The following is a 12,642-nucleotide window of genomic DNA, read 5'->3' on the forward strand; positions in this document are numbered from 1 at the left end:
AAATTTCCACAAGATGGATCATAGACCCACTGTAAGCTTAAGACTATAAAACATTTACATATAGAAGTAAATTTTCATTACCTTGTGTTAGGCAAAGAATTCTTAGGTATAACACAAGGGAACTTTTGGGAATGAAGGAAATATTCCTAAACTGGATTGAGATAGATGATGGTTATACAACTGTACGAATTTACCAGAAATCATTAGACTGTATACTTACAATGGGTGAATTGTATAGTTTATAAATGATACCTCAATAAAGGTTTTAAAAGTAAAAAAAGAAAAATGAAAAGTAATATATTTTCTTTTTATTTAAAAAATTTGTTTACCCTTTTTGTATTATTTTAAGGTAAAGCACTATTGGAAGTTTCTTCCATGTGCTATGGGTTATAGTGTACTGTGGATCTCAAATATCATTTATAATCCATGCTCCCACTACAACATCGGTTTCCAGTGTCTCCTGGTATTGTCCCTGTGTCCTAACACCAATCCAGCAAAGCCAAGCTGCTTACCCTTTGCAGTTCCAACAAAGCCCACCGAAAGGGTCATTCCAGTAGATTTCACGGGGTCATTACACTGATTTCCCCATCTCAATATTTAGCTTTATGGCCAACAGTTTATTATTTACTGTCTTTAAAATGCTAAATTTATTTTTCTCTCCCAAGATCTGTTTTGTTAACCAACGTGTAGTTGTCCCCTGTGGAAGAATTCCAAATTGTCTTTTTTTGTTTTAAAACATTATGAATTACATAGTTTTTATGTATTTTTCAGTGGGGGGGGGGCACCTTTTTAGAACAACATGATTTAGTTTATTCTTTTAGTTAATTTCTATGTTCAGATACATATTTATCATTCCTCAAAGTTCATAGCTTTCCCACAGATTTTATTTGACATAATACCAATTTTTTGTCTTTTTATTGTGGTAAAATATACATAACATAAAATTTACCATTTTAACCATTTTTAAGTGTACAGCTCAGTGGCAGTAAGTACATTCCCATTGTTGTGCAACCACACCACCATCCATCTCCAGAACTTTTTTCAGCTTCCCCAACTGAACATTATCTCATTAAACACCAACTTACCATTTCCTTCTTACCCTAGTCCCTGGCAGCCACCATTCTACTTCCTGTCTCAGTGAATTGACTGCTGTAGGTACCTCGTAGTATAAGTGGAATAATAGCATATTTGTTCCTTTGTGTCTGGCTTATGTCACCTAATATAATATGCTCAAGGTTCATCCATGTTGTAGCATGTCAGAATTTCCTTCCTTTTAAAGGCTGAAAAATATTTCATTGTATGTATATATCACATTTTTGTTTCTCCATCCATCCAATATCAATGTTTTATGGTAGACAGTTATATAATAGGAAAAACCAAATTCTCAAAATAAAGCTATCTGATAGTAGGGAATTCAGCCTTATTATTTCTATTCCCAGGCAATTGCTCTATCTGGGCTCTAAGTTATCACCTATGTGAAAGGAATGTGTGATTTTCACCGAAAGTATTATTAACTACAGGAGTCTCTCTAGTTCCCTTATTTGTTCAGATGAATTACTCCTTAAAACAGGGATTAGAATTTACTCTAAAATACCAAGAATAATGATTCAGCTTGTCCCTGGTACCAGTGTTTCGTACTGAGTACCATTCTCTTTTTATGACACCGTAGTCATCTTTACCAGAAGGCAAAGGAATGTTCAAAAAGCCTTCACGGTGCAACAAGCACTGGTTCTTCTTCATGCTATTCTCAAGGAAACAAGGCATTTCCCCCTAGAAAGGAATGTAATATATTCAGTTGAAGAACATTCAATGAGCTTGGCTTGCACCATCCATAATCCAAGAACATAGCTGCTCCTTTTCTTTGTGGCCCTTCGAACATTATCTCATAAAACCACTTCTGCCAGACTGCCTTTGTTTTGTTCTCTTTTAACTTTCCACAACAGAAATTCATTTTTTGCTACAGCTACTTGTGCAAATGCTTGGTATTTACCTATGCAAAATAAAAGTTGTATCTTAAGTCAAAAATTATTGTATTGCATCAGTAATTAAATAAAATAGTATATGACACACCTGATGTAAATATTTTCTTTTAAAGCAGCAAATTACTAATAGGATATTCATTTAGTATAAATATCATTTAACTATTATTGTAGATGTTTCAGAAAAGCACATTAGGAAATGGATTTTAACACTTTTTAAAAATGTTTTTAGTGTTTTTTGAACGGAAAAGAAATTTATATCATAGTGAAGTTTCTCACGGTTAGGAAAATTCTTGAATCTGGTATTAAAAAGTGCCCTATTTCAGGAAGTTTCCTTAAAAGCAAATTAAAGCCTACCTATATCATCTATATAGGCTTGTTTTTCTTCATGCTTTCTTTTGCTTGCTCAAGAGTAGACATTATGATTTGTTTCTTGCAGGGCTCAATTTTAAAGTTAACTGCCAACTGGAAAAGGCCTAAAGAACAATCAAGTTAGGTCATCTGAAGCCAATGTTTGAGTTTCCCAGAAAGAGCTGCCAACTGACCAGAAATGTGCCGCAGTGGCCTATACTGTTAGTCCACCAAAGGGACAGTCTTTTTAGACTGATCTAGAAAGTCAAGGAAGTCTTAATTTCTTGGATTCAAAAATAAATCCCTATAAATGCAGTGGTTTAATAGGATTGAAACAAAAGCAAGTCTGTACACAGATAAATAAAACCTAAGCCAAACAAGGGCTTCTTTAGGGGTACTTTTGCTTCAAGATCCCAAGTATTTTACAACTCTTTCAGGAAATCTTGAATTAGCCCAGATATACTGGTTTTTCAATTTCCTTTTGCTGCAGAAGGGAACTTTTATAATGGATTTAGTTCAAGTAACATATTGCTAAGTCAGCTGGACCCCTTTATAAGACTTCGAGTAAGGATATGTGTGTGTGTGTATGTATGTATGAATGTATATATGTATGTTTGTACGTGTGTGTATATATGTATGTATGTGTGTAATTTTCTAAAACTTGGTTTAAGCTAGCATTTCACTGCTATACTCTTAGGCCAAAGCTTTCCTGGGACGTCTAACTCAAGGACTTCCAGAAACATCCTTATTGACCACTATATACAATATGCAGAACATCAGATATCTATTTCTAACACAAGTTGCCCAATATATACTGAGCCGTTGTATTGGTAGCAGCTCTGAACCTTTCATTATGGAAAATCTAAATTCCAGGGTAGAACTCCTGCTGCTTTATTATGGTCACTAGATTTGTGGATTTGATGCCCTTTTTTTTAATATGAGAAACAAGTTTAGTTTAAGATTTATAAAATTTAGCTATTTACGTATTTTCTAAACTTTCAGAGGGAAAGTTAGCACATAGTACAAATTGTGAAGGATAATGAGCAAGTAAAACGAAAGTACACTCTTCAAATGAAAGTAGTACATTATCTCCATCTAGATCAAAAGTCATCTGCATGACTAATATTTGAATACTTTCTTCAGCTATTTTTTTAATTAAATTGATTTTTTGAAATTTTATAGAATATAATTTTTAGGGAAAACAATTTTTAGTACTCATAGAATAGACATTTTTTTATCCCACAAAAGAAAAATGCTCTAGGTGATTTTAATTTCTTTTTGTGAATAATAGTCTCCCCATGTTGCATAATCATTCCTAGATTTGTAAGATGGACAGGTTATATAAGTTCTTCCCAAAGTTTAATTGTAGCTCCTTAAATTTTTGAGAATGCTTTTTTAAATTTTGTCATGTGTTTCTTCCACACTTAAATTTCCCATTATGAAATTTTAGACCACCGTTAAATATATGGCTCTTTTCCTAGTTTGGACTATGTCATGTTTAATGATGCCAAAGATCTTTGAAAGAGCTTTTTCTTATTTTTACCCAAGAGATAGCAAGTTTATATATAAACTTGAACGGAGAAAAATAGATTTTAGATCTCAGAAGATTTTCTCTGATCTCTAACTTCTGAAAATCAGCTCCAGTGCAGTAGTTAAATATCAGTTCCTTATATTTTAGTATTAAATCTCATTTTCCTAACATTTTGTTGGATTTCAAATGTATTTTTTTAAAAAATACTGTTGGATATCAATGGTTGATTACCTGGGTTCACTGAAAAGATATGACATTGAAACTTTGTTCTTAATCACCCCATTTCTTGAAAGAAAATGTAAAGAACATTCTTTATTTTATTTTATTATTAGTTTCAAATATACAGTACATTGATTAGACATTTACATAGTTTATAAAATGATCCCCCTAATTGCTCTTTCCTGTGGCTCTCCACATTAATGCTAACTGCATTCCCTATGCCGTACTCCCCATCCCCAGGACCATCTATCAACTACTAATTCGTAATTCTCCCAACCCCCCTACTCTCTGGCCATCACCAGATTGTCCACTATATTTGTGAGTCTGTTTTTGATTAGTTTGTTCTTTTTGTTCCTTAGATTCCACATATAAGTGAAATCATATGTTATTTATCTTTCTCTGTCTGACTTATTTCACTCAGCATAATAACCTCTAGGTCCATCCATGTCATTGCAAATGGTAGATTTCATTTTTTTAATGGCTGAGTAATATTCCATTGTATATATGAACCATAACTTCGTTATCCAATCATCTGTTGATGGGCATTTAGGTTGCTTCCATATCTTGGCTATTGTGAATTGTGCTGCCATGAACATAGAGGTGCATAGATCTTTATGAATTATTGTTTACTTTGGATAAATGCCCAGAAGTGCAATTGCTGGGTCAAAAGGTATATCCATTTTTAAGTTTTCGAGAAACCTCCAGACTGTTTTCCATAGCAGCTGTATCAATCTGCAATCCCACCAACAGTGTATGAGTGTTCCCTTTTCTCTACATTCTCACCAACACCTGTCGTTCTTTGATTTATTGATGATAGCCTTCTGACAGGTGTGAGGTGATATCTCATTGTGGTTTTAATTTGCATTTCTCTGATGATTAGTGACCTTGAACATCATTTCATATGTCTATTGGTCATCTGTATTTTCTCTTTGGAGAAATATCTGTTCAGGTTTTCTGCCTATTTTTAATTGGATTATTTGTTGTTGTTGTTGTTGTTGTTGTTGTTGTTGAGTTGTATGAGTTGTCTATATATATATTTTGGATATTAACCTCTTATCAGATGTATCATAAATGAATATCTTCTCCCATTCAGTGGGTTGTCTTTTTGTGTTGATGAAAGTTTCCTTTGCTGTGAAGAAAGTTCTTAATAAGATAGACTGTTTCCATAGCAAATCATTCAATTCCCATTATTGTGCAGTATAAACTTGTGAACACTGTTATTATGTGTTTCACTAGGATCATAGGCACATTTCATTACATACATTGTAGCTAAATATTCGACTCTTGACAACTTTAGATCTTCTCCAACAAGGAGCTTCTGCAGTATCTTTGAAGTAAGTGGTAAGATGGTTTGTTGCTAAGAACTTGTGTTCCATTCATTATTTGGCCCATGTGTGCAGTCTAGTAGCAAAAGTTAAAATCTTTCTCAGCTAATAATACATTCTGATCCTTACATTTGGTTTTCTCTATGCTAAAAACTTAGTGAAATACATAACTCAGTGATAGTAATTTTATGGGTTCTCTGCCAACTCTTCCATTTTAAATGTTGATCTTGCTAAATGCTGCATATAAACTGAGCAAAACAAAGGCTTCTGTTTGAGGGCAAGAAATCAGAAGAGGAGATATAATGTAGTATGGTGAAAAAATGAAATAATTTAGTGTTTTGAATGTAAACAAAAAGTGACATATTAACTGACTTTATCATCTTTATGTTTGAAAGTATAATCTCAGGAGAGTTGAATTTAATGTTACCACCAACTTTATTCTGCTTTATTTAAAACAACCCATCTTAAATATAGAATGTGGCCCCCCCGACAGAATTGTGTTTGTACTCCTTAAGACAGAAAAATAAAGCATGTACACGTAGCTGTGTGTGATCATATCTGACCCAGCGCCAGAGACTGGCAAGCCTGCCTGTGAGTGAGACAGTATGAAACACTCTGTTCCCTTGCAGCTGTTCACATTTCCTCATTTTGCCTTTTTTAAAAATAAAAAGTGCTGAGGTTGGGTAACTGTAATTTCATTAAAAAGAGAAAACAAACAGTTACAAAATCATTCTTGTTTTCTCTCTAGGGATAATTTATTAACATTCTTTCCTCCCTCTGCCTCACTCTCTGTCCCTCAGCTTTACAAATACACTTGATATATTCAAATTTCAGGAAAGCAAATAGCAAAAAGAAATACATTTTGTCATTTCAATCCACCTTGAATTTAAACTTCTATAACAGCCATGTACAGCTCTCAGGCCAAATCCAATCAGCCACTTGTTCCTATAAGTAAAGTTTTATTGTTACACAGCCATGCTCATTCATTTATGAATTGTTAATGGCTGCCTTCTCATACACAGCAGGGTTGAGTGGTTGTGACAGAGTCCGAATGGCCCTCAAAGCTTGAAGAATTTCCCATCTGGTCAAGAAAGGATTAGGATTCTAACATTCTTTAACGGGGCGAGGCTCGTAGTTGATTAGCTAATACATTTCAAATAATATTTAGTATATTTTTTCCTATAGCCTATAAATGGCATTTTCTATAGTTACTTCCCTAAATATTTGCTGAAGGTGTCTCCCTGGCATGAGACTTTGTGTATTACTGAATTCTAATATAAACCAAGGAAGTCTGGTATAAAAGAAAAGACAGTGTATCAGGAGGCCATGGTCTAGTTCCTGTTGTTCTGTCTCCAGGATACTGAGCTTGTCACTTCACCTTACTGGACCTCAGCTTTCTCCTTCTTAAAATGGAGAAGTTGAATTATGTTGATATCTAAGATCTCTTCTACCATGAAAAAAATTTTTAAGTAAGTCATACTTGAAATACAAAAAAGAAAAGAGTTAAATGTGGTCAAAATATAATTTCTTAATTTTTTTGTGAACTTTTTAACTATATAAACATAACCGAAGATAAATGATATCTGGTTCCGAAAGAAACAAGCTAAGAAATAAGTATTTCCACTCTGTTAATTTTTATGTTACTCTGAATTTTAATATATATACATATGCACGCCCGCGCGCGCACGCACGCGCACACACACACACACACACACACACACACATAGTTCCTATGCACCAGCTCAAATACTCATTTATTTTTTGAAGACACGTGTATAGCTTAATGTACGTACCTAACCGCGCGCGCACACGCGCGCACACACACACACACACACACACACACACATAGTTCCTATGCACCAGCTCAAATACTCATTTATTTTTTGAAGACACGTGTATTAAACATCTACTATGTACTCAGCCTATGTTAGATGCTATTACAGACTCAAAGAATTCAAGAGTGGTCATGGCAAAAAGAAAGAAGCACTTTAACGGCATGTTCTGTAATCTTGTCCTTCATGTAGCCATTGCCCTCTTGGCTGTTAATGCCCTTGGTGTGGCAGGCATCCAAATGTTGGCCCTGTCCTGGGTTGTTTCTTTCCCCAGGTATTACCCCACAGCTACTTATTTCTGGATCCTCTTGCTCAGTGCAGACGGCCCTCTTGGGTGGGTTCCAGCCAGATTACTTTCTGAGACAGCAGCTTGACTCATGAGAAACACACACATTCTTGCCCTAGCATACAATTACAAGTGTGGTCTGACCTATGACTGCCCTCACCCTGCTATCAAGGTCTGCCCCAGGTGGCCTTTTTTCACTTGGGACCCCAAACACCACGTGTCAAGCTGCTCCAAGGACTTTCTCTCACAGGGCTCCTTTCCTACCACACCAAGATGGGCTTTATAAATTGCAGCAACTCAACAAGCATTCCTCCAATGAATGAGATAGTGAGCTCTCCTTGCTCTAGTTTCTATGCATGGTTCTTTTGAAGTGTCCACCATCCTTCACTTACATGAGGAAGGGGGCAACTCCCTCTCCATTCTTCCCCATCAAGAAGGAGAAAGAAAAATCAAATGTTTGCTCTCCTCGTCCTGTGACTCCAGATTCCAGTCATCTGCCTCTTTAGGCAGAATGGGGTGCTGGGATGAGTGTGGAAGGACAATTTTGAGACCACCTTTCAGGAAGCCCTAGAGGGATGGTCTGGCAGTTTCCTAGCTGACTTGGTGCCACTTACTTCCTATTGGCCTTAGCTCTGGGCATTAGCTGAAATCTAAAACAGGCAAAGTCCCAAATCACATTATTCTGTATATTCTTTATACATGATGGACTCTGGGAGGGAGTAAAGGTTGATAAGAAAGAGAAACTACATCTCTTCGTTGTTCTCAAAACTCAACCACCTCTCACTTGCCCCCAGATCTTGACGAAACTCTATCTGGATTTGAACTTTGAATCTTGAATTTCATCTTGTAGGCAGCATACAATATGAAAATGACGCATAAGAATGAGGAGTTGAAAAGCTGCATGTTTCTGACTACTGTTTTGAAACACTTTAACGTTACATTGCATTCAAACTTTCCTCCATTGATGACTTTTTATTTATTTACTTTGCCACATTTTTCAAACACTTTGTATTTGTTATGGTATCCCTAAAATATTTTGAGTCTCTAAGGCAAAAATAGTCATAGAAATTGAGGGGGAAAATGAAGGTTGACATGTTATGCACACACATCCAGATAGTCTCAAACTTGGGGCTGCTCACTGAGATCCTTTCCAGTTGAGACATAAAGTGGAAACCAGACTACTCTCAGATCCTCAAAGGGATCAAGCTGTCATATGTTTCTGGGCCTTTAGTTATACATGTCTTTGGAAGTTGTAAATTCTTTGAGGACAAGAATTCTCATCTTTTTCATCTTCGTAACCCTAGTAAATAGAACTTAAATGTGTAGTGCATAATAGTAGGACCTCAATAAATGCTGGGTAGATGGATGGATAGATCAACAAAGGGTCACTTCTTCCCACTGATAGTGACATGAGCCCCTCCCCTGCCCCTTCCTGCCTTTGTTCTTGCTCACTTTTTTGGTTAATGAGCAGACAGGTTAGATTCACCATCTGTTCTTAGCCACATGGGCACCATCTACTCCATCCACTGCCTGCCTTAAGAGTTCCAGTTCTGTGCTTTCCTAGGAGCTCGAGGGGCAGAGCCCAGTGCCTCCAACTCAGGTGGAAGGCCTTTTTTAAATTCCTTCCTATTCTATCTGCCTTTGATATTAAGCATCTCACTTCTCCCTCATCCCACCACTAGTTCAACTGAACTTCAGGCAATTGTGTGATGAATTGGATCAAGCTAGACCAAAGGAGCAGAGTAAAATTTGGTCTGAGCACTGTCCTTGGAGATGGCCTCAAAAATATTGAAACTCTAGGCATCTGCAACCTGTGAAGTTGTTATAAGGCTAGAATAGCGGTTCTCACTTTATTACTCTATGCCTCACTTCCCTCATCTGTAAAGTGGGGGAAACGGGAGTATCAACTTTATAGGAATGTTTGAGGTTAAATGAAGAATATATGTTAAGAACTTTAACTAGTAATTAGCATCTAATAAGTGCTCAATAAAAGTAGCATGGTCATTGTTATTAGTACTACTACTCTCACTCTCAGAACTTAACACTGGGCATAAAATTTACAGATACCTAAGGAATTTATTAAACCCCAAGTTTCTGGACCCCCTTTTCAAATTCTGATTCAGTAGGTCTGAAGTGAGGCCAAGGAACCTATATGTTTAATAACCACACCTGCTGATACTTCCCATGTGCATTCTACAGAGATTTGGGCTAACTTTGGTGAACCAGCCGCATATCACTAGTTCTCTAAATGTTAATATAATATTTGAAATAGAGCAGCATTTTACTAACTTACTTATTTTCTACAAGTTTCTGGTTTAGTAATGCCATCATTTTAATGCCATCATTTAAAAATGGTCACTGTTCTATCTTCACATTGTTTTCATTAGGCATTTATTTACTCATGTGTTTGTTGTTGGGCATTTTTATGTATGATGTAGCCCAAATATCTACAAATCATAAACCTTTGTCTTGCATCAGTATAAACAAATCTAACTGTAATCTGAAGAATGCTTATAGTCAATATTCGACCTCTCAACTAGCATGGTTGTACATAGTAGGGGGAGGGAAAAGAAGACAAAAGCAAAACTGACCCCCCAAAAATCCCCACCTATTTTAGAGAAGTTAGGAAATAGATGCGGCAGACTAGCCAAGATCATTTTTAACTTGTCACTTTTCAAAGCAGACTATTGAATGAGACATTTCATCTGAGGTAGAAATTAATATTTTACTTGTATTTCTACACTATAGAAATTGTTTTCTAATTAATTTTCTTCAGAAAGTTAAATTTTGGAACACCTAGATTTGTGAGGGTTTCTTAAAATATATTTAGTCTTTCAATGTCTTCTCATACTCTGTGAATTTCAAATTTAAAAGGAAAAAAGTTTATGTCCTTGATTTCTTGTTGAAGGATGCCAGCACTGATACTATTAATGAATAGCCCTAGTAAAATAAGCATGAACCTTTTGTGAGAATATTCCTTCCTAGAAGGAGTTGGGTTTGCCCTTTCCCAAGATTTAGGTTTCTGTGAAAATTCTTTCAAAAGTGTCTTAGCCATTTTACTCTGTATTCATCTTATTAAATGTTGCTTCTATCAGAGGAAAAAATACTGTGATTACTGAAATATTGATGAATTTAAAATGACAAGGAAATTGCCACATTGACAGAATTTTGGACCATGTATTTAAAGATGATTTTTTAAAAGATTATGCATATGGCTTATATTCTGACATGTTTCCTTGAATGAATAAGAGATGATTAACAAGAAGATTACACTGAAATCATCAGCCTACCTTTTTAAGAGGGAAATATTGTTTAGTGAAATAAGAAATATGAAACTCTTAATTTTAGCAAAGAATGATAAATGTTGATTGGATTTTTCTCCTTTGCTTTTAGCTGTATGACAAAATTAATACAAAGTCTTCACCACAAATCAGGAATCCTCCAAGTGATGCTGTACAGAGAGCCAAAGAGGTAAGTGACATATTTTGTAAACATATCTGGGTGTCATATTTGCTACCTTTATTGAAAACATTTCTACTGCACAGGAAGAGGTAGTTTCCTTAGAGTCACAGTTGGACCATTTTACTCAATTTTAGTATTTCTAAATTTTACTGAGCATTTGCATTCAGAAAAGAAAAAAATCTCAGAAGCAACATTTCCTAGATTTCTAGTTCTGGTTCTCCTATGTAAACTCGAACACGTTAACATATCAATTTTGCTTCATTTTTTAAAATTATTTTACTGTACTCAGTGGAAGTAGACATGCTCTGAACATTTGAGTTCCTTTTTCAAGGTGGTAATGTTTGAAAAGTTAATTAAATATCTATAGCAACTAAGTTTAGAAATGTCATTTTTATAAATTTTAGGTTACTGTACATCTAACATTTTTAACTTTAGTACACAGCCTTCTTAACTTTTTAATATAGACATATGACATTGCGGGAAGTTTGAAAAATAAAAATTCACTTATAATCTCATCATCCTAATGCAGTAATTTTCATTTGCATATCCTTTTCCAGTCCTTATCCATTTGTATACATAATTTTACATGGTCTCAATCAAAATGTACCTTTTGTTTACATAACATTATATCATGAGCATTTTTCCATGTTCCTACTTGGTCTTTATAAATATAAGCTCCGATGACAGCATAATTTTTCTTTGCTATTACTAAATTATAATGAATTAGCAATTCCTCCATTGTTAGACACCTAGGGTTCTTTTTTCACTTTTTGATGTCATAAAAGTCTTTATGCAAATATTTCCCATTGGAAAAAAAATTGTTTCTTATAAAGTGAGATTACTAAGTGAAAATAATATGAAAAACATAATGTCTTCCATACCAGATTTTAAACACAAGCCCTGTACTGGAAAATATCATATATTCACTGAGAAACAAGACTGAGGACATCGGGGCTGCTAGGCCTGCCCACGTGGTCAGGACACCAGCCTGGAGAGGTTCTCTCTAACATAGGAGACCACACGTCATCGGTGTTTAAAATCATAGACTGGGTGCGGGGGGATGGTTCTATAGAGTAGTGGTTAGCACATCTGCTTTACATGCAGAAGGTCCTGGGTTCCCGCCCCAGTGGATCATGGTCCAGGCCTTGGGCACACCAGGCCCCGGGTGTGCACCAGACCCCGGGTGTGCACCCTGGGCAAGTGGAAGGAAATGCCCCGCCTTCAGAGATCCAGTTCTTAAGGAGAGATAGCAACCAGGGGTGGAAGTGGTGGTGGGGGGATTAAAAAAAACATCATAGACGGTGAAAGTAGCAGGAGACCAAAGAGAGTATGTGGTTTTGTCCTTTTATTTCACTGGTAGAAAAACTCAAAGCATAAAATACACCAGGGAGAATTGAGTTATCATCATTAATATGAATTATCAGCATAACCAGAACTTGATAAGGATGCCTTTAGATAGGAAAGAAACCCTGTAGTTTCTGTTTGTTTGTTTGTTTGTTTGTTTGTTCTTCCGTAATGAGGTGGTTGAATAGCACATAGGTATGCTGCTGAAATCTAAACCTTAGGCTAAGTGACCTCGCAACATCCCCTCCTGCCTCAGTATTAACAGGTTCTCCAAGGTGAGGTAAGAGATTCCTAATGGACAGGTGACTTTTGT

The 12,642-nt window shown here is 35.8% G+C and overlaps 1 protein-coding gene across 5 annotated transcripts in view; it reads left to right on the forward strand.

Annotated features, from left to right (window-relative positions):
• CASK (calcium/calmodulin dependent serine protein kinase) overlaps positions 1-12,642 on the forward strand; it is a 385,645-nt gene that overhangs the window by 294,920 nt on the left and 78,083 nt on the right. For all 5 annotated transcript variants that reach the window (XM_006918246.3, XM_015594375.2, XM_015594376.2 and 2 more), the window contains exon 12: positions 10,917-10,994. In XM_006918246.3, coding sequence (XP_006918308.1) covers positions 10,917-10,994 — 78 coding nt within the window. The remainder of the gene's footprint in view (positions 1-10,916; positions 10,995-12,642) is intronic.

This window comes from Pteropus alecto, unplaced genomic scaffold (genome assembly GCF_000325575.1).
Source record: "Pteropus alecto unplaced genomic scaffold, ASM32557v1 scaffold28, whole genome shotgun sequence".
Classification (NCBI taxonomy): Eukaryota; Metazoa; Chordata; class Mammalia; order Chiroptera; family Pteropodidae; genus Pteropus; species Pteropus alecto.